Source organism: Chiloscyllium punctatum, chromosome 36 (assembly GCF_047496795.1).
Source record: "Chiloscyllium punctatum isolate Juve2018m chromosome 36, sChiPun1.3, whole genome shotgun sequence".
Classification (NCBI taxonomy): domain Eukaryota; kingdom Metazoa; phylum Chordata; class Chondrichthyes; order Orectolobiformes; family Hemiscylliidae; genus Chiloscyllium; species Chiloscyllium punctatum.
In genome coordinates this window covers 72,807,473-72,830,092 of record NC_092774.1, presented here as the reverse complement: position 1 = coordinate 72,830,092, position 22,620 = coordinate 72,807,473, and the positions used below count along the sequence as shown (strand labels likewise).

The following is a 22,620-nucleotide window of genomic DNA, read 5'->3' as shown; positions in this document are numbered from 1 at the left end:
CTGGAGAGGGGACAGAGGTTGGGGAGTAGAGAATGACTGGGGTTCAGAGGGTTGGGGTGAGAATCGGGGTGCAGTGTGAAGAGGGGAGAAAGGGCGGGGGCAGTGGATGGGGAGAAAATGGACAAGGGGCAGAATGGGAAGCGAGAGACAGCACAAATCCCACCTTCCCCAGGACTGGTGTCAGTGTCCCACGAACTGGAACCCACTCTTTCCACAGCAGATTTGGGGCATCCATCTCTCAATATAAGCATGGCTAAGGCATATCATCCCTGCAGGCCATTCACACCGACCTTCCCAACAGCATCCCACTTACACTCACTCGATTACTCTACAGCCCTGCAGTTCCCCATGGCTATTTCCTGATGAAGGGTTTAGCCCGAAACGTCGATTCTCCTGCTCCTCAGATGCTGCCTGACCTGCTGTGCTTTTCCAGCACCACACTCTCGACCCGAATCTCCAGCATCTGCAGTCCTCACTTTCGCCCTGTAGGGGGTGAATGTTATATTCCTAGTCTTTTAAATCTTTTAAAATCTTTTCCCCTCACCCTAAACCTATACCCTGTAGTTTTGGAATACCTCTACCCTGGGGAAAAGACAGAAACGTTGAGCAGCCAGACAAAATGCAAAAGGAATAACATGTCAAGGCACAGGGGAAAAAAACACTTCGACAAAAAATTGCTTTGGTATTTTTCTCTCGTATTCGCATTGGACACTTAAAATTTGTCATGATCTGGAGGTGCCCGTGTTGGACTGGGGTGTACGAAGTTCCAAATCACACAACACCATGTTACAGTCCAATCGGCTTGTTTGGAAGCACTAGCTTTCGAAGCGCCGCTCCTTCATCAGGCGATTGTGGAGGATAAGATCATAAATTCTGTGTTTTACGATCTTATACACCACAACCACCTGATGAAGGAGCAGCGCTCTGAAAGCTAGTGCTTCCAAATAAGTCTGTTGGACTATAACCAGGTATTTTGTGATTTTTAACTTTAAAATTTGTAACAAATTCCTGCACACTGAGCATGCTCCGCGGTGTCAGCAATCAATGCGCATGACCGCCCGTGTCAGCAAAGCACTGCGCATATTCCTTGGTGTCCGTAGAAACTTCGCGTCAGCTCCTTTCCATGGACCAATGAAGAACCTTGGAGGACCGGAAGGAAACTGGTCCTCCTGCCAATCAGAGCCGGCCATTGTCGAAATGTGGAGGTTGGACCGTGAGCTCTGAAACTGCTGCTGCTGCTGCTCCTTTCTCTGTGAACTTTACCCCAGACTGTAACTTCCTTCCTCTGTCTAACTTTTGTGAGTACAACAGTCTGTTTCTCACCACTTTTTCCATGTTTTGTTTCATTCTGGGGTTCAATTGTTAACTTGCAGCAACTGAAAGGAAAGAGTGAATCGAGGGAGGGGACAGACTCTGGAAAAGTTGATCCAGGTCTGTGCCTCAATTTGCAAACACATGGCAAATGCAGTGACACAATCTATAGCCTTTGATGTGTTTTTAAAAAACGCAGACAGGAGGCGCATTGTTTAAATGGTGATATGTTGGGATGTGGTGAAAGTGAGATGATGGAGGTCAGAGTTGAAAAGTGTGGCGCTGGAAAAGCACAGCAGGTTAGGCAGCAACTGAGGAGGAGGAGGAGAGTCAATGTTTTGGGCACGAGCCCTTCATCAGGAATGATGTGCGGATGGACAAAGGGGCCTCAGCGTCCTTCTACACCAGTCACTGTCAGTTGTCAGACAGGAGCAGCAAGCAATCAGCAAGACAAGTCGTATATTAGCAAGAGAAGTTGAGTTCAGAAGTGGGGTTGTCTTCCTGCAGTTAGGTCAGTCATTGAATGTATTCAAGGCTGAGTTCATTTGACTTTGAAGAAGAAATAAGTGGATGGGTATTGGGGGAAGGTAAGAAAATGGTTTTAAGACCAGTGTAGAACAGTTACAATCACACAGCACAGAAACAGACCATTAAGTCCAACTAGTCCATGCTGACTGTGTTCTGAAACTAAACTAGTCCCACCTGCCAATGTTTGGCCCAGACTCTCTGAACCTTTCCTATTACAATTGCAACACTTAAGAGGCATTTGGATGGGTATTCGAATAGGAAGGGTTTGGAGGGATATGGGCCGGGTGCTGGCAGGTGGGACTAGATTGGGTTGGGATATCTGGTCAGCATGGTCGGGTTGGACCGAAGGGTCTGTTTCCATGCTGTACATCTCTATGACTCTATGTACTTATCCAAATGTCTTTTAAACACTGTAACTGTACCTGCATCCACCACCTCCTCTGGACATTGATATCACATGAGAACCATTCTCTGTCTTAAAATAAAAAGGTGCCCCTCATGCCTTTTTCAAATATTTCTCCTCTCATCTTCAAAGTTTGCTCCCTAACCTTGAAACACCCATCCCGGGGAAAGAATACCTGCTGTTCACCTCATCGATACCCCTGAAGATTTTATAATCCTCTCTAAGGCCATCTCTCAACCTCCGATGCTGCAGTGAAAAGAATCCCACCCTGTCCACCTAGATGCAATTATACTTATATCCAGTTATGAACTGTTCAATGCTGATGCCGACTGGAAAAACCAAATGACCTATTCCTGCTCCCAATTCTCACACTCTGTGTCCAGGACAGCAAGAGACCATATGACATAGGTGCAGAAATTAGGCCATTCAGCCCATCAGATCTACTCCACCATTCAATCACAACTGATACGTTTCTCAACCCCATTTTGAAATTTTGATTTTGGAAAGGCAGATCAGGGCAGGATCTGCAAAGTTAATGGGGATGTTATTGACCAAAGATACCTTGGAGTGCTGGTTCATAGTTTCTTGAAGGTGGAGTCGCAGGTAGACAGGATTGCGAAGGAGGTGTTTGATGTGCTTGCCTTTATAGGTCAGGGCATTTCAGTACAGATGTTGGGAGGTCATGTTGCCCCTGTACTGGACATTGATTAGGCCACTTTTGGAATACTGTGTTCAGTTCTGGTTACCCTGCTACAGGAAAAGTGTTGTGAACCTTTGAAAGGGTTTGGCAAAGATTTACAAGGCTATTGTCAGAGTTGGAGGGTTTGAGCTATAGGGAGAGGCTGAATAGGCCGGGACTGTTTTCTCTGGAGCATTGGAGGCTGAGGGGTGACTTTATAGAAGTTCATAAGGAGCATGGATAGAGTGAATAGCCAAAAACATTTCCACATAGTAGGGAAGTCCAAAACTGGAGGCCATAGATTTGAGGTGAGATGGGAAAGATTTAAAAGGAACCTTATGGACAACTTTCTCGCACAGAGAGTGATGCAAGCATGGAATGAGCTGCCAGAGGAAGTGGTGGAGGCTGGTATAATTACAGCATTTTAAATGGCATCTGGTAACAGGGTGAATTGAGAGGGATATAGGCTAAGTGTTGACAAATGGGACGAAGTTAATTTGGGATATCTGGTCAGCACAGACAATTTGGACTGAAGGAAAGCAGAAGTATTGTTGTGAAGACTGGAATTTCAGAGCAGCTTTCAAAGATATTTTGTTCTTACTGGGAGCAGAAGCTACAATGAAATCTTTCATTTGAGAGACAGCAACTGAGGAAGTGAGGACATCCAGGATTTTGATGGAATGTGGGAATTTGTTGCAATGTGGGATTGAAGTGTTTTAAGTAAAGTGTCCTGAGCGGGAAGCCTAGTGAAGGGTTAGGTGGGTTTTTGTTTTAAACTGCTTATTTCTTTCAGCCCCCAACAATGTATTTCCAATGCTGTGCATCAGAAGGAGCGGTGAATCAGTAACTGGTATCATCAGAAGTCTTACGATTTTCAGTACTGCAGGTATTGCATTGTTGTCTCACCATTGTAAAGGTTACTGGCAGCAGCGGGAGGTGTGGGCTCTGTTCACTGGAAGCGATGAAGCAGTTAGATAACACACATATGAGAGGGCAGAGTTGGACTTGTCTTTCAATTTGCAGAAGTTGGGAGGTTGTGGGAGCTATGGTTCTGGGCAAACACAACTGCAGTAAATCATAGAAGCCCTACAGTGTGGAAGGAGGCCATTCAACCCATCAAGTCCACACTGACCCATCGAACAGCATGCCACCCAGACCCACCCTATCTCGTCGTTTCTGCTGGTGGGTTAGAGTAGGTAACAAGATTAGGGGTAGGTTTAAGGCAGAGGAGGAGGGACTATGTTTCCTGGAGAGTGGTGAATTCTTTGCCCAGGGAAGGAATAGAAGCAGGCATATTCAAGACAATCAATGGGATTTTGGATGGTAGGTGAATTTAGGGTAGTCAGGACAATGCAGGTAAGAGGAGCTGAGAAAATGGATAGATCAGCCATGACCTTAAAGAATGGTGGAGTAGGCTCCATGGGCCAAATGGCCTCTTTCTGCACTGCAGGGATTTTATGATTGCTTCATATGGTGTATATCTGATATTCACTGTTGTACACGCTGCATGGCTATGACTTTTCACCTTCTAATATAGTAATGGAATTACACCCTGTACTTCTTGTATTCATTTTTATTTAACAGGTCAGCAGGAAGTCTTTCGGCAAATTTACTGGCTTTCTTTCCTGAAGCAGCCTTGACATTTCATTTTCATATCCTTGATTCAGCTCCATTTCCAGCACCTTTGTAAGAAGGTTGTTCCAGGTCATTGTCACCTAAATGAAGTTTTCCTCTTTATATACCTAATACTACCTTGCTGAATGAGGGTTTTCAGGTTTCTGTGTCATGGATAATATATGATCAGCAGGTATCTGGCAACCTAAGGAATTGTCACCGATGTTATGTTCATTTGACTGTACTGACCATGACTTACTTCGTGATTTCTTTTGCAGGAAGACATGGGGAAAGAAATCTGAAACCAAAAGATACATCAGCTTCTGACAGAGCCACTTGATTCATTGGGACTTGAATATCAGCAGCCATTCCAGTCGAGAAGAAATGATTGCTTTTGTCTGCTTGGACACTGGTGTGGCAGAAAAAATACTGATACACCCGAATGAGGGAGATTCAGTGCGGTGACTGTGAAAAGTACAGTACTTCACACCAGTTACTCAGCTTGGAGGATCAAAGAGACCGTTCACTTGCTGTCCATGCGGGAAGGGCTTCACCCGCTCCTCCCACCAGCAGAGACATCAGTGAGTTCACCTACCATCGCAGGGGGATTGAAGGAGCTTCGGCCATTATCGAGTGCATTAATAACCCAGTTCTGGGGACTCCTGGGTTTGAATCTCACCAAAGCAGATGGCGGAATTGGAGTTCAGTCAGAAATCTGGAGTTCAGAATCTCATTATGAAACCATTTTCGGGGAACAAACTCCCAAGTCTGATTCACTCATGCTTTAGAGGAGGAAACTGCCGTTGTGGGAAAGGATTCACTCAGTCGTCCAAGCTGCAGCCTTTCCCTGGTCTGGCCTATATGTGACTCCAGACCCACAGCAGTGCGGTTGACTCTTGACAGCCCCTCTGCAAGTGCGCGGGGAGAATCTTACTTGCATACAGGCGATGGGTTGCAATTGCTGAGTGAAGCAATACTTCCTCCAGGCTAAGGCTGCACCAAGGATCGAATTACAAAGGGAGAACTCAGCTGACCAATACTGGAGAAAGTGGGATGCAGGGGACTGTGTGTGTGTGTCTATGTGTGTTTAAAAAAAAGCTACTTTTTGTGCACCTTTTTGCTGGGATGACCTGAAGCTGCAACAAAGTTAGTTCCCAAAAAAGTTACCTGAACTTACCGTCAGACTCAGACATTGAAGGCTATGAGATCCAACAGGTTTTTTTAAAATCTGCTAATTTCTTTCAATCTCCGGCGCAAGGTTTCTAATGTCTTCTCTCAGAAGGAGCAGTCAGTGTGTAGCTCGTAGTATTAGAATCGTACATTTTTCAGGACTGATGGTTCATTGTTTCCTCAGCATTGTAAAGTTTACTGGCAGCAGTGGGAGGGGTGGGCTGTCTTCACTGGAAACAAAGTTAAAAATCCAGTTATAGTCCAACAGGTTTATTTGGAAGCACTAGCTTTCGGAGTGTTGCTCCTTCGTCAGGTAGCTGTACAGCAGGATCATAAGACACAGAATTTGAAGCAAAATGATATATTGAACAAATCTCGACTGCTTTTAAGTGTTTCATCTTTAGAATGGGTTGCAGGTTTCAGTTCATTAGTATGTAAATCCCAAAACTTCTTTTAAGTCACAGTCTCGAGATAACTTTACAAAGAGGTGCCATCTCAGCCCAGAGAATGCATGAAAGATGTAAGGTTCGAGTCTGTCTTGAGTCATACTGGTTCTGTTTCCAATGTAGGAATTTAGAAAATATTACATGGAGTGGTTGCCTGCAGATTGTGCACTTTTTGAGCAAAATAGAATGTATCTACAAATATAATTCTGCAAATGCAAATTCACCTCATGGTCTTATCTATGTGTGCATGCATGAGAGTGAGTGTGTGTGTGCATGCACTTGAGTCTGGCTGAGAGAGTATGTGTTTGCGTGTGTGCATGCTTGGTAAAGTGAGAGTGTGCAGGAGTATAAGTGAGAGGATGTGTGTGTGGGTGGGTACATGTGTGTGTGTGTGTGGGTACATGTGTGTGCATCTGAGAGAGCGTGTATATCTGAGAGAGTGCCTGCGTGAGTATGTGAGAATGTATGGCTGTGTGTGAGAGACAGCCAGTGTAGTGGGGTCACCTGTAATGCAACATGAACCCAAGGTCCTGGTGGAGGCCATCCTCATGGGTTCCAAACTTGGCTATCAGTCTCTGCTCAGCCACTAGAAATGATTAAGCAGTTACACAATAGACACGGGAGAGGGCAGGGTGAGACTTGTCTTTCGATTTGCAAAAGGTGGAAGGCTCTGGATGATGTGATCTCGGGCAAACACAACTTGGAGGACCTTCGGCTCAGAGAGGTGGAGCTGGAAGCCAGGTTGCTGACACGCTGGGAGGGCAAGGCGGAAAGTTAATCAGATGCTTTTTATTCCGGGAGATGGTCTTTCCCTCCGGACAGAGCCTTCTGATGGGATCAGTGGACAGGGTCAGGAGGGTGTGAGCCCGGGTCAGGCAGGTAAAGGGGATCTGAGAGAAGGCTGCAGGGGAGAGGAGCTAACTGTGTGGTGGTGGGAGTAAGAACAATTTTAGGGAGGGGGAGATAAGGGACAGAATAGTGACGGGGATTGCCTGCGTTCTCTGCAGTTGGCAGCAGAAGCACAGATGGCATCAGAATCTGATGCCAGGATTCAAGAACCGCTGTGCTTTAGGCTGGAGAAGTGGGAAAGGGAGGTGCAATGGGTGTGGTCCAACAATGTCAGCAGGACACAGCCTCTGCTGAGGCTGCATGAGAAGTTAAAATCTGCAAAGACAAAGCAGTACCTCAAAGCACTGGGTGGGATGGTGGCTCAGTGGTTAGCAATGCTGCTTAATAACGCCAGGAGCCTGGGTTTGATTCCACCCTGGGGTGAGTGTCTGTGTGAAGTTTGGCATGTTCTCCCCCTTGTGTCTGTGTTGGTTACCTCTGGGTGTTCTGGCTTCCTCCCACAGTCCAAAGATCTGCACTTTTTTCAAGGTGTGCAGGTGAGCTTGCATCTTGGATGACCATGTTAGTTTTGGTTCCTTCATTTGTAAATCCCAGAACTTTTTTAAACTTACATTCTCAAGATAGCTTTTAATAATAGGTGTCATCTCAGCTCAGATAATGGATTGAAGGTGAGACATTTAAGTCTGTCTGTGTCCCAATGTAAGGTGAAACTGATTGTATTTCTAAAGTGGGAACTACAGAATCTTACATGGATTTATGCAGTTTTTGAGTAATTCGGAATAAATGGACTTCTGCAAGGAAGTGTACAAACAACTGACCAGGAACACGACAGGAAACTACCAGCTGATCTGACCAAAGAGCAGAATCGTGAACTGACAGCATTCATCAAGACTTCTGATCCAATCCTTCCAGAAGCTCAGCATCCACGGACAAGTTGAATCCGTGGATGTGTCAGTACTCTACACCAGCATTCCTCATGATGATGGCATCACGGTAACAGCTTCAGTACTCAATACCAACAACTGCCAATCTCTGAGCACTGTCCTACAACTCATCTGCTTCATTCTCAACCACATTTTCACCTTTGGCAACCAGTTCTTCATCCAGACACATAGAACAGCCATGGGGACCAAATCTTCACCCCAATATGCCAACATTTTCACGCAGAGGTTCGAACAAGGCTTCTTTTCTGCACAGGACCTCCAACCAACACTATACACCAGATATATTGATGACATTTCTTCCTCTGGACCCATGGTGAGGAGTCACTGAAACAACGATACTGTGATATTAACAAGTTTCATCCCACCATCACACTCGCCACACTCTTTAGTATCTGTCTCATTTTTGAACACATGCAGCTCTGTCAAGGATGGGTATCTCAGCACTTCTCTGTACCGCAAACCCACGGATAACCTGACAGTGCTACACTTCTCTAGTGAAACATATTAAAACAGCCACCCCTCTGGACAAGCCCTTCACATACACAGGATCTGTTCAGGTGAGGAGGAACGTGGCAGACACTTGGAAGTACACAAGCATGATCTCATAAGAACGGGGCACAATGTTCAACTCATCAACTGCCAGTTCCAATGTCACAGCAAGAAACTGGAATGACTTCCTTTGGGAGACAGACACGAGCTGCAACCAAAATGGTACCATTTGTTGCCCAGTCCTTTCAGGAGCCGAAACACAACGCCATGTTCTTCACAGCCTGCAACACATTATTGATGAGGATGAGCACCTCGCCAAGACCTTCCCCACGCCTCCACTTCTCGCCTTCAAACAACCGCCAAACTTTAAACAGATTGTTCTCAGAAAACTGCCTGGCCTTCAGGACAAGACGAAACAACTCTGTCACGGCAGATGATGAAAGACGTATCAGAGTGTTGACACGATTACCACCATTAAACGTGGGGACACCACCCACCATGAGTGTAGCAGGTACTCATGTGACTCAGCCAACATTGTTTATCTCATACGCTGCAGGCAATGATGCCCTGACTCTTGGTATATTGGCGAGACCGAGCAGAGGCTACAGCAACAGATGAATGGACACTGCACAACAATCACCAGCGAGGAGTGTTCCCTCACAGTCGGGGAACACTACAGCGGTCCGGGACATTCAGCCTTGGACCTTCGAATGACCATCCTTCAAGGTAGACTTCAGGATAGGCAACAACGGAAAGTGGCTGGGCAGAGGCTGATAGCCAAGTTCAATACCCATGGAGATGGCCTCAACCAGGACCTTGTGTTCATGTCACACTACAGGTGACCCCACTATAATATACATTCTCTCTCTCTCTCTCTCTCTCTCTGTCTGTCTGTCTCTCTCTGTCTCTCACACACACACAAGCATGCATTTAGACAAATACGTGCTCCTCCAAACCAACACACTCACACAGACTCTCTCTCATACACATGCGCTCTCTCAAATGCTCTCTCTCACACACACACCCTCTCACAGACTTGTACCCCATTACACTCTCTCACACACACATGATCACTCAGTTTCTCCTGCACACACTCACACACATAAAAGTTTGTGGGTTGAATTTGTACTTGCAGAATCGCATTGTATTTTGCTCAAAAGCTCAGACACGTAAGATTCTGTAATACCACGATAGAAATAGAATCCGTCTGACCTAACATTGGGACACAGACAGACTTTAACTTAACACCTTCAATGCATTATCTGATTGAGATGACACCTATTGTTAAAAGCTATTTTGAGAACGTAACTTTTGAAAAGTTCTAGAATTTACATGTGAAGGAATCAAAACTAACATGGTCATTCTAAAAGATGGTAGAGGTCAGCTAAAGTTGTTTGATATTCCATTCCATGACACTGCAATCCTGTTGCTATAAAGTCTGTGTGTTATGATTCTGCTCCACAACCAACCGATGAAGAAGCAGCGCTTCGAAAACTAGTGATTCCAAATAAACCTGTTGGGCAACAACGTGGCATTGTGTGATTTTTAACTTTGAAAATCTGTCAGTAATGCCAACATTTCCATACTGCGCATGCTACTGGGTGTCAGTAACGCACTGCGCATATGTCACGGTGTCAGCAAAGTACTACGCATGCTCACGCAACAAGGGGAAACACTCCGTGACCTTGTTTTGATGGACCAATGAGAAGCTATGGAGGACCGGATGGAGACTGGTCCTCCTGCCAATCACAGCAAACCCATCGTCTGGATGCGGAAGTCGGACCATGAACTTCTGAAATTGCTGCTGCTGCTCCTCTCTCTCTGAATGAAGATTGAGCTTCACCCCAGACTGCAACTTCCTTCCTCTGTCCAACATCTGTGAGTACAACACACTCTTTTCTCAACCCCGTTTCTATTCTGGGGTTGAGCTGTTGACTTGCAGGAACTGAAGGGAAACGGAGTGAATCCAGGGAGAGGACAGACTCTTGGAAAGTTAGTTCAGGTATTTTTTCAATGGCAAATACAGGAGAATTGACATTTCAGGCTCGAGCCTTTCATCAGTAATGATGTGTGGATGAACAAAGGGGCCTCTGCGTCCTTCTAATCCAGTCAGTGTAAGTTGTCAGACAGGTGCAGCAAGTAGTGAGCAAGGCAAGTGGTATATTAGCAAGAGGAATTGAGTTCAGAAGTGGGGACGCCTTCCTGCAGTTTGGGCGTAATTGAATATATCCAAGGTTGAGTTCATCTGATTTTTGAACAACAAGAAGTGATGGTTATGGGGGAAGGCAAGACCAATTCAGATCAGTTATAGAAACAGACCCTTCACTCCAACTAGTCCATGCTGACTATGTTCTCAAACTAAATTGGACCCACCTGCCTGTGTTTCACCTATATCCCTTTGAACCTTATATATTGGAGTCCTAGAGATGTACAGCACTGAAACAGACCCTTCGGTTCAATTTGGCCATGCCTACCAGTTATCCTAATCTAGTCTATTTGCCATCCCTGGGCCCATATCCCTCGAACCCCTTCTATTATGGACCAATCCAAATGCCTTTTAAATTCTGTAATGGTGACAGCGACCGTCATGTCCTTATAAAATCTTTCTCCTCTCTCTCTTTCAAAATTTGCTCCATAGTCTTGAACCCTCAGCCTAGAGAAAGGATTTTGGCCGTTCACCTCATCTATACCCCTCACGATTTTATAATCCTCCTCTGCTCCAGTGGAGAAAATTCCAGCTTATTAACCTGAATGTAGGTATATTCATGGCAGGTCAGGCAGCATCCGAGGAGCTGCCTGACCTGCTGTGCTTTTCCAGCACCACTCTAATCTAGACTCTGGTTCCAGCATCTGAAGTCCTTGTTTTTACCTTTTACGTCGGTATACTCATATCTACTTATGATCTGTTCTATGCTGGCGCAAGCTCGACAGGCTCAATGGCCTATTCCTGCCCCCAGTTTGCACACTCCTAGTCCAGGACAGCAAGAGACCATAAACCACAGGAGCAGAAATTAGGCCTCTCAGCCCATCAGGGTTGCTCCACTATTACGTTCTGGCTGATAAGTTTCTCAATCCCATTCTCCCACTTTCTCCCTGTAACCCTCGATCCCCTTGATACTCAAGAACCTATCTATCTCCATGTTAAATCTACTCAGTGACCAGGCCTCCACAGCCTTCTGTAGCAATGAATTCCACATATTCACCACTCACCGGCTGAAAATGTTTCGTCTTATCTTTGTTCTAAAAGATATTCCTTTTACTCTGATGCTGTGCTCTCAGGTCCTAGACTCTCCTACCAATAGGAACATCTTCCCCATGTACACTCTGTCCAGGCCATTCAGAATTCTGTCTGTTTGAATTAGATCTCACCCCTCCCCGAGTGTGGGCCTGTTAATCAGCATGAACCACACCCTTCAGGATTAGTTACAGCAGGAATTAGGTTCTGCAAAGTCAGAATGGAGGAAGTGTGTGTGGGATGGAGATTCTCAGCTTTTGGGGGATGAGAGAGGAAACGAAGTTCAATATAAATTAGAATTGATCGGATGGGCTGATGGGCCCAGGAATGGCAAAATGAGTTAATTTAGATAAATGTGAGGTGTTACGTTTTGTAAGGCAAATCAGGGCACGACTTACATAGTTAATGAGAAGTGATGCTAAACAAAGTGTCCTTGCAGGTTCATAATTCCTTGAAAGTGGAATTGCAGGGAGACAGGATTGTGAAGAAGGCATTTGGTACACTTTCCTTTATTGGTCAGAGCATTGAGTACAGGGGTTGGGAGGTCATGTTAGGCCACTTTTGGAAAACTGTGTGCAATTCCAGTTGCCCTCCTCTGGAAGAATGTTGTGAAACTTAAAAGGGTTCAGAAAAGATTTACAAAGATATAGGCAGAGTTGGAGGGTTTGAGCGATAGAAAAATGCTGAATACGCCAGGGATAATTTCCCTGGAGCATTGGAGGCTGATGGGTGACCTTACAAAAGTTTATAAGGGGTATAGATAGGTTGGATAGCCAAAATCTTTTCCCCATGGTAGGCGACTCCAAACCTAGAGGGCATAGGTTTCACCGTGAAAGGGGAAAGATTTAAAATGGACCTGAGGGGCAACTTTTTCACACAGAGGGTTGTGCATGTTTGGAATGAGCTGCCAGAGGATGTGGTGGAGGCTGCTACAATTACAACATTTAAAAGGCATCTGGATGGGTAAATGAATAAGAAGGATTTAGAGGGATACAGGCCAAATGCTGGCAAATGGGATTAGATGAGTTTAGGATATCTGGTCGGCATGGATGAGTTGGACCGAAGGCTGTGTTTCTGTACTGTATGACTTTAATCATCTTGCATGAAAGCAGAAGTGTTGTGAAGACTGGACTTTCAGAGCAGCTTTCAAAGATGTTTTGCCTTTACTGGAAGCAGAAGAAGTGACAATGAAGTATTTCATTGGTGAGACAGCAACTGAGTATGTGAGTACATCTAGGATTTTGGTGGAAAGTGGGAATTCATTGCACTGTGGGGGTGAAGTGCTTTAAGGCTTCCCAGCAGGAAGGACAGTGTGCTGATTGGGGTGCCCAGTGAAGGGTGAGGTGGATTTTTGAGTTAAACTGCTCATTTCGGCCAGCCTCCAACATTGTATTTCCAATGCTGTCCATCAGAAGGAGCTGTGTGTACCTGGTATTGTTAGAAGCCTTACGGTTTTCAGTACTGCAGGAATGGCATTGTTTCATCGGCATTGTTTCATCAGCATTGTAAAGGTGACTGGCAGCAGAGGGAGGTGTGGGCTGTGTTCACTAGAAACGATTAAGTATTTAGATAACATACAAATGAGAGGGCAGGGTGGGATTTGTCTTTCGATTTGCAGAAGGTGGGAGATTCCGGGAGCTGTGATCTGAGCTGTGAACTGCGGTAAATCATAGAAGCCCTACAGTGTGGAAGCAGGCTATTCAGCCCATCAAGTCCATTCTGACCCCTCCGAAGAGCATCCTGCTCATACACCCCTCCCACCCTCACCCCTTAGGGAATCAGGGGTTCGGGATAATGCAAGTAAGAAGAGCTGAGATGATGGATAGATCAAATGGCCTACTCCTGCTTCTATTACTACAAAACTATAACCCTGCATTTCCCATTGGCTAACCCACCTAACCTGTACATCCCTGGCCACTGTGGGCAATTTAGTATGGCCAATCCAAATCAAGGCAGGTGAGCAATGTAGTGATGTGGAAAATGGACGTCAGAGAACAATAGAAAGGAACAACGAGAATAAACGTACCAGCAATTAAAACTGGATTCAAAAGATTACAAACAATAAAACTAAAAGGTCAGTATCTGAATGTGTGCTTGTTATGAAGGGGTAGAGGTACTGTACCTTTAAGAGAGTTAAAAAAGCGAGCAGAACAAAGTGTTCTAAACAAGATGAGATTGTATTATTTGGTCAACACAAATAGAGCAACTGGGTTGCCATGAGGCACAAACTAATTCAAATTTGGCCAATCAGTTTAAATTTTGCACCAAAATACCAAAGTCCAATCAAGTTTGAATTAAGTATTTTGATAATATTAACACCAATAAAATGATCCGATGTTTTGGAGTATAAAACCAGGCATTTTTGTGAGTTTTAACACTCTGTGTTGGACATAAAGAGTAAAGTTGTTAATTTTTACTTTAAATATTTATATTACTGCATGGGGTGAATAATTTCTGTGTTGATGGTCTAATTTAGCAGAGGGGGTTACCCCGTGTCGTAACAGTGCTGCAACGTAACAAAAGTGAATGAATTGACTGCACACATTGAAGAGAATGATTTTGATCTGGGACTCCTTACAGAGACATGACTTCAGGATGACAAGGATTGGATCCTAAATATTGAGGGGATTTGTGGCATTCAAGTCGAATGGGAAGCTAGGTAAAGGTAGAGGGTTGACACTGCTAATCAAAGCACTGATCACAGGGTCGTCTGGTGTCAGCTCGGATTTCAGGTCCTGGTTTCTTTGTCCTCTATTGATCTCCCTGTTCCCACACAGTTGTTGTCCGTTCTCAGCTCTGCTTCATTTCTGCTGAAGCTTTAACCTCCTTTGACACCTTCCGGAACAATAAATCATTCAGTCAAAGTCCAACCCACAATCTCCCAGCCTGTCAACCATCCAGACACAGAGTATCATACCAGAAAATATAACAAAAAAGATGAAAAGTTAGAATTAAATAGGTGCTTGTGTCTGTTCATTGGCAAGTAAACTAGAAATAGGGGTCTGCCAAAAATCTTATAGTGCCCTAATTGAAGAATTGTCTCTCCCTTACATCTAGGTATTAGTACCCAGCTATGATTTATAACAATATTTACATCAACAGAAATAAAGCATCTGTTATGCAATAGACATAGAGATATACAGTATGGAACTAGACTTTTTCTCTCGTGTGTGTGTGTGTGTTCACACACACCAAGGTCTATGGGGTGAATTTGTATTTGCAGATACATTCCATTTTGCTCAAAAAATGCACAATCTGCAAGCAGACAATACATAGAATATTTTATAAATTCCACTTTGGATATAGAACCAGTCTGACTCAAAAACTGGGATACAGATAGACTCTGGCCTCACACCTTTCATGCATTGTCTGAGCTGAGTTGTCATCTTTTCTTATAAAGCCTTAAGTTATCTCGAGTAGGTGTCTTATAAGAAGTTCTGGGATTTACATATTAATGACACCAGCAATTCATTCTAAAAGATGAAAGACTTTACAATCCAGGTTTCTTCAATGTATCATTTCAGTGGCATGACTCTGTAATGTTTTGCTGTAAACTCAGTGTCTTATGATCTTATACTCCACAACCACCTGATGAAGGAGCAGTGCTCCGAAAGCTAGTGCTTCCAAATAAACCTGTTGGATTGGCGTCATGTGATTTTTATCTTTGCCCAGGTTAGGGTGGATTGGCCCTGCTAAATTACCCATAGTGCTGAGGGTTTTGCAGGTGTGGGAGAATTGTTAGAAGCGATTTGATTCCACCTTCTCGTGACTGTCTATGTGAGCTTTGGTATGTTCTCCCCCTTCTGTTTGCGTGGGTTACCTCTGGGTGCTCCGGTTTCCTCCCACAGTCCAAGGATCTGCGGTTTCGGATGGATCGGCTGTGCTAAAGTGTCCAGGGATGTGCAGGTTAGAGTGGGTTAGCCATGGGGAACTGCAGGGCTGTAGGGTAAGTTGATGAGTCTGGGTGGGATGCTGTGTGGAAGGTCGGTGTGAATTTGATAGGTGAAATGGCCTGCAGGGATTATATAATTCTCCTGCTTTAGCCATATGTGGATTGAGAAATGACTGCTGTGGGAGGAGTAGGTTCCAGTTCATGGGACACTGCCCCAGTCCTGGGGAAGGTGGGAATTGTGCTGTCTCTCTCCCCACCCACTGCCCCCATCCATTCTCTCTCGCCCCGCAACTCTCTGCCCCCCATTTTCTCTCTCTCCCCCTCATTCTCCTCCTCCACCCTTTGACCCCCGAGTCTTTCTTTTCTGCCCCCACCACCCTCTGTTCCCACCAGTCTCTCAATGGCCCCCACACTCTGTCACCCTGTCCATTCTGTATCTCTTCCAACTCCCACTAAACTTTCTCATGCCTCGAGCTCTCTTTGATCGCTGTATCAAGCTCATCTCAGAAGAGAGAGAGAGAATGGTTGGTGATGACACTGCCTGGGAGATAGGGGTGCACGAGAAATGGCTGATCTTTCAAATTGAGAATAGATAAAATAATATATTCAGAAACAGCATTAAAGTTTGAACGCATGTTCAATTGTATATTAAGACAAAGCTGCAGCCATCTTTCTCAAACTTGCTTTGAACTATGTGCAGTTGAGGACAGGCTGTTCGGGGTGAATGAGGCTTTTGCCCGAAATGTCAATTTTCCCGAAATGTCAATTTTCCTGCTCCTTGGATGTTGCCTGACCTGCTGTGCTTTTCCAGCACCACATTCTTGACTCTAATCTTCAGCATGTGCAGTACTCACTTTCGCCTGTTAGGGGTGAATGGCCGATTCCTAGTCTTGAATAATTGGTTCTGTTAGAAGGTGTATTGGTGTATTCTACGTGCAAGAGTTGAAAAGTGAGCAGAACCACCTGACATAGCACCAAGCGTTCTGAACAAGGTAATAATTTAACATTTGGTGGAACAGCTGGGTTGCCTGGAGACAAAAACATACTCAATTTTGGCCAATCGATTTAGATCTTGCCCTAAAATACTGAATTCCAATCAAGTTTGAATTTAGTATTTTGAGAATATTGGTTAGCACTGTTGCCTCACACCACCAGGGTCGATTCCAGCCTTGGGTGACTGTCTGTGTGGAGTTTGCACATTCTCCCCGTGTCTGCATGGGTTTCCTCTGGGTGCTCCAATTTCCTCCCACAGTTCAAAGATGTGCAGGTCAGGTGAAGTGGCTATGCTATATTGCACGTAGTGTGCGGTGCATTCGTCAGAGGGAAATGGGTCTGGGTGGGTTACTCTTCGGAGGGTCGGTGTGGACTGGTTGGGCCGAAGGGCCTGGTGCCACACTGTAGGGAATTTAATCTAATCTAATATTAACACCAATGAAATGATTTGATGCTTTGGAGTACAAAATCAAAAAATACAGTTGAACAGTTACAGGAGAACTGCCAAAAGACCAACAAATGTAGGCTGCTAGTGAGAACTCTGAGAGGTACCTGTCCAGACAAGGAGTCTGCACAGAGAAAAAACATCGACACCGACCTGGAGAGCAAATCTACAGAGGAAGATACAAAGAGAAGATTTAACAGCTGGCTGGTTTTGAAGTTTGAATCTTTCGGTAAATCTTAATCAGGGGTTTTTATTGATCTGGTATCATACAGGGGAAGTTAGAAGATAGGTTAGAGAAAGGAGTTGTAAATAGTTGTTAATTAATTATTCTCCGTTAGACTTTAATAAATAAAGTTGTTAATTTTTACTTTAAATACTGACCTTTGGAAATAGTTTCTTGGTTCTTGAATTTTCACAGATTACTGCATGGATTAAACCTTCTCTATGTTACTGGTTTAAATTAGGTGGGGGAGGTTGCACCCAGTGTTGTAAAATTTGGGGGCTTTCGTCAGAGATTTGAACTGGTTTAGACAGATTTGAATAGATTTGGGGGTATTAAAAATCCCAGCAGATTTAAACACTTGCAAGTTAGTGTGCTAGATCATTAAATAAAACTTTAAATAGTGACTTTTAGAAACAGTTCCTTACCTCTTGAATTTTCACAATACCACATGGGGTAAATCTTTTATGGGTTTAAATTAGTGGGGGGTGCAGTCCATGTCATAACATTTCTGACTATGTAGAAATAGAGTCATAGAGTAGTGGAGCATGGAAACAAACTGTTTGTTCCATGCCAATCAGATATCCTAAATTAATCTAGGCCCATTTGCCAGCTCTTGGCCAATATCCCTCCAAACCTTCCTGTCCAAACCTTCCTGCCGTGGATGGCACAGTGGCATAGTCGTTAGCACTGTTGTCTCACAGTGCCAGAGACCCGGGTTCAATTCCTGCCTAAGGCAACTGACTGTGTGGAGTTTGCACATTCTCCCTGTGTCTGCGTGGGTTTCCTCCGGGTGCTCCGGTTTCCTCCCACAGTCCAAAAATATGAAGGTCAGGTGAATTGGCCATGCTAAATTGCCCGCAGTGTTAGGTGTAGGGGAATGGGTCGGTGTGGACTTGTTGGGCCGAAGGGCCTGTTTCCACGCTGTAAGTAATCTAATATACCCATCCAGATGCCTTTTGAATATTGTAATTGTACCAGCCTCCACCACTTCCTCTGGGAGCTCATTCAATCCACGCACCACCCGCTGCGTGAAATAGTTGCCCTTTAGGTCCCTTTTAATCCTTTCCCCTCTCACCCTAATATAAATCAATTGCTGCTTTTTCTGAACAGACTCAGTGGCTGGCACTGCTGCCTTATAGCGCTAGGGACCTGGGTTTGATCTCAGTCTCTGGCAACTGCGTGAATGGAGTTTGCACCTTCTCTGTGTGGGATTCCTTTGGGTGCTCCGGTTTCTTCCCACAATCCAAAGATGTGCAGGTTTGGAGAGGGCACTTCTTGAGGGGAATTAACTTTCACACTTTTTTTCTACTCCTTAGGTCCCTTTTAAATCTTTCCCCTCTCACCTTCAACCTATGCCCTCCAGTTTGGGAGTCCCCTATCCTGAGGAAAAGATGAGTAGTCAAATAAAATGCAAAAGAAATAAAATGTCGAGCCGCAGGATAAATATAAAATGTGACTCCAGCCTTTCTTGTCTCCGATTGTCATTTGGGCACAAAACCTCTCAGTAACACCAGCAACTTCACAGAGCGTCTTGCGCATGCTCCTCGGTGACAACACACACTGCGCATGTTCGCCGGTGTCAGCAAAACCTGCGCGTTGGGCCAATAGAAAGCCCTGGAGGACCGGAAGGAGCGTGGTCCTCCTGCTAATCAGAGACACCCCTATTGTGTGTGTGTCTCTCTCTCTCTCTCTCTCTCTCTCACTCAATCTCAATTTATGGAGGGGACAGATTCTGGAAAAGTTGGGCCAAGTCTGTGTCTCAGTTGGCAAACTCATGGAAAATGCAGTACCACGATGTGAAGTGATAGCATTCCCTGTTGGGGGGTAAACAGCAGAAAGGAGATGCATTGTTTAAATGGTGATATATTGGGATGTGGAGAAAGTGAGGACTGCAAATGTTGGAGATCAGAGTCAAAAAGTGTGGTGCTCGAAACGCACAGCAGATGAGGCAGCATCCGAGGAGCCGGAGAGTCCGCGTTACAGGCACGAGCCCTTCATCATAAATGTGTATAAAGGGGCCTCAGTGTCCTTCCATACCAGTCAATGCCAGTTGTCAGATAGGTAGGAGCAGCAAGCAATGAGCAAAGCAGGTGTTATGTTAGCAAGAGGAATTGAGTCCAGAAGTGGGGATGTCTTCCTGCAGTTATGGGATCATTGAATATATTCAAGGCTGAGTTCATCTGATTTTGGATCAACAAAGAAGTGGTTGTTTATGGGGGAAGGCAAGAAAATGGTTTTCAGACCATTGCAGAACAGTTACCGAGTCAAACAGCACAGAAACAGTCCCTTCAGTCCAACTACTCCATGCTGTGTTCTCAAACTAATCTAATCCCACCTGCCAGTGTTTGGCCTATATCCCTCTGTCACAAAGCTGGTCCTTTTACTAAAAGCTGGTCCTTCTCAAGGATGCTGTGTCCTTAGTTTTTATTATCAGAGGGGTGATTAAAACGATCCGGGCTCCGAAGCGACTGGTTTAGTACAGAGATGAAAAACGGTATTGGGAGGCATTTTTGGTTATATGTGAACAGATGAGACTTGAGGCCCAAGTTTTTGTTTTAGAAGTGACCTGTACAATGAAAGGGGAGTGGTCAGTCCTGAAAGCTGGAGTCTCGTTTGGGTGAGTTAAGCAGTGGTCTATGTGGAGAAAGGCTGCTAACACTGTCTCCTTCTGGCCTTCTAACTTCAACTGTAAGCCTCTGTTTCAGTTTTACTTTGTTTAAGGGGTTTGTTTTTTGGTACTGTTGTGTACCATTGCGAAGAGTGTTAAGAGTTTCTCCACAGCTTGTACTGTACTTAATAAAGTTTGGTTGTTCACAGAAGTTGGCGTATTGCAGTGTAAGAAGCTCAAGCAAAAGAACTTAACAAAGGAACCTAAGGGATAAGTCTTTCATGCAGAAAGTGGCGTGTTTAAGGAAAGAGCTGTCAGAGGAAGTGGTGGGTGCTGGTACAATTATGACATTAAAAGGCATCTGGATGGGTATACGATTAGGAAGGGTTGAGACGATATGGGCCAAATACTGGCAAATCGGCCGAGATTAGGTTAGGTTATCTAGTTGGCATGGATGAATTAGACCGAAGGGTCTGTTTCTGTGCCTAATATCTCTATCACTCTGGCTTGCCACTAACATTTGCCACATCTAGATGTACAGTTTCTCTCTGGTGTCAGTGTCAATGCCTTGATATCTCATTCTTAACCGGACTGGCAGTGATGACTTTTGTAATCTTTTCTTACAGACTATCTGAAGACAGAAGTTTCAAAGTCAACAGATAAAGGGCTCATGGCCAAAATGTTGATTCTCCTGCTTCTCTGATGCTGCTTGCCGTGCTGCACTTTTCCAGCGACGCAGTTTTTGACTCTGACTCTCCAGCGTCTCCAGTCCTCACTTTCACGTCAGTGTCTGACAGTTACTCAATCCATCAGGACCGCAACAATTTTCAACTATGATTCTGTGAGAAGGAGCAAAGCTTTCTTTTTGGTTCCTGTTTGAGTACGGGGGCACTGGTTGAAAGACCCTACTGTTGCAGCGCACTGGGTGTGGAGCCTGAAACAACTCTGCTGCCTGGAAAGAAGAATTCATGGCGGGGTTGTACACGTGTGTGTGCAGGTGAAGCTTCGGCCATGGAGAAACCCGAGGAAACACAACCTGTTAAGAAACCATGGAAGTGTGGCGACTGTGGGAAGGGCTTCCGTGTCCCATCTGTCCTGGTGGCTCATCAGTGCAATCACACTGGGAAGAGGCCGTTCTCCAGCCCCGAGCGGGCAAAGGGCTTTACCTGCTCTTGTGTCCTGCTGGCCCACCAGCATATACACACTGGTGAGAGGACGTCTTACTGCTCCGTATGCGGGAAAGGGTTCACTTGGGTGGACAACCTCCAGACCCACCAGCAATTCCACACAGGGGAGAGGCTCTTCAGTTGCCACGAGTGCGGGAAAGCCTTCAGCAATTCCTCCGACCTGCTGAAGCACCGGCGAGTCCACACGGGGGAGAGGCCATTCAGCTGCCCCGAATGCGGGAAGGCCTTCAGCGACTCCTCCAACCTGCTGAGGCACCGGCGGGTCCACACGGGGGAGAGGCCCTTCAGCTGCCCAGAGTGTGGGAAGGCCTTCAGCAATTCCTCCAACCTGCTGGCCCATCAGCAGGTCCACACGGGGGAGAGGCCCTTCAGCTGCCCAGAGTGTGGGAAGGCCTTCAGTAAATCCTCCAACCTGCTGGCCCATCAGCGGGTCCACACGGGGGAGAGGCCCTTCAGCTGCCCAGAGTGCGGGAAGGCCTTCAGCAATTCCTCCGACCTGCTGAGACACCGGCGAATCCACACAGGGGAGAGGCCATTCACCTGCCCTGTGTGTGGTAAGGCCTTCAGCAATTCCTCTGACCTGTTGTCCCACCGGCGGGTCCACACCAGGGAAAGGCCATTCAGCTGCCCCGAGTGTGGGAAGGGGTTCACCCGCTCCTCCAAACTGCTGGCCCACCAATGGGTCCACATCGGGGAGAAGCCATTTGCCTGCCCCGACTGCGGGCGGAGGTTCACATTGTCCTGCAACTTGCAGAGGCACCAGCGGGGGCACCAGTGCATCCAACAATCAGATTCCACCAGTGACGCTGCAGTGGGTCACCCACAGGGCTGAACCTCCTGCCCATTCTGACAGTGGGTGTAGTGGGTTTTTTTGTTTTGTGCTGGACTCACCATCCCCCCCTCCCTCCCCCCCCACCCCCCGCAAGCCCACCTATGTGGCTCAGGGGTGGCATGGTGACTCAGTGGTTAGTACCATTGCCTCACGATGCTGACCTGGGTTCAAATCCACCCTCGGGATGACAGTCTGTGTGTAGCTTTCACGATGCCCCCCCCACATCTGTATGGGTTACCTCTGAGTGCTCCAGTTTCCTTCCCCGATCTAAAGGTGTGCAGGTTAGTTTGGATTGGCCCATCTAAATTGTCCCACAGTGTTCAGGGATGTGTAGGTGTGGTGCATTAGTTGGGGTAAATGTAGAGGAATAGGGATAAGGGAATGGGTCTAGCTGGGTTACTCTGCGAGGGCCAGTGTGAACTTGTTGGACCAAAGGAACTGTTTCCATACTGTAGGGAATCTAATCTTAAAAAAAAGATTTCCTTCAAGCGATACTGATAAAATATGCCGAGTTGGACAAAGTATCCCATCAAGTTTGAGACAAACCCAGGGTTGAAGAAGTCGGAAGTCACACGACACCATGTTACAGTGCAACAAGTTTATTTGAAATCACAAGCTTTAGGAGCATTGCTCTTTCATGAGTGCTGCTCCTTCATCACTTCATCTGGTGCCATGTGACTTCTGACCTTATCCTCCCCAATTCAACACCAGCACCTCTGCATCAGAGTTGACGAATGAGATTGGATTTTATTCGGCCTGATTTAGTGAGATG

General features: G+C 45.7%; 1 protein-coding gene and 1 long non-coding RNA gene across 6 annotated transcripts; both read left to right on the top strand.

Annotated features, from left to right (window-relative positions):
* Positions 1-1,191: 1,191 nt before the first annotated feature.
* On the top strand, positions 1,192-6,370 carry LOC140460690 (uncharacterized). The gene is made up of 2 exons (XR_011954287.1): positions 1,192-1,298; positions 4,814-6,370. It is a non-coding gene; the product is annotated as an uncharacterized lncRNA (long non-coding RNA).
* Positions 6,371-10,205: 3,835 nt separating this feature from the next.
* LOC140460668 (uncharacterized) lies at positions 10,206-21,922 on the top strand. 5 transcript variants are annotated; one of them, XM_072555295.1, is made up of 3 exons: positions 10,206-10,311; positions 17,044-17,227; positions 20,456-21,922. In XM_072555295.1, the coding sequence occupies exon 3, from the start codon at positions 20,841-20,843 to the stop codon at positions 21,846-21,848; it is 1,008 nt and encodes a 335-aa protein (XP_072411396.1). In that variant the 5' UTR covers positions 10,206-10,311; positions 17,044-17,227; positions 20,456-20,840; the 3' UTR covers positions 21,849-21,922. The 5 variants fall into 5 exon arrangements, with proteins under 5 accessions (XP_072411396.1, XP_072411395.1, XP_072411394.1 ...); XM_072555294.1 differs by lacking the exon at positions 17,044-17,227; XM_072555293.1 differs by lacking the exons at positions 10,206-10,311; positions 17,044-17,227 and adding an exon at positions 18,892-19,838.
* The last annotated feature ends 698 nt before the right edge of the window (positions 21,923-22,620 follow it).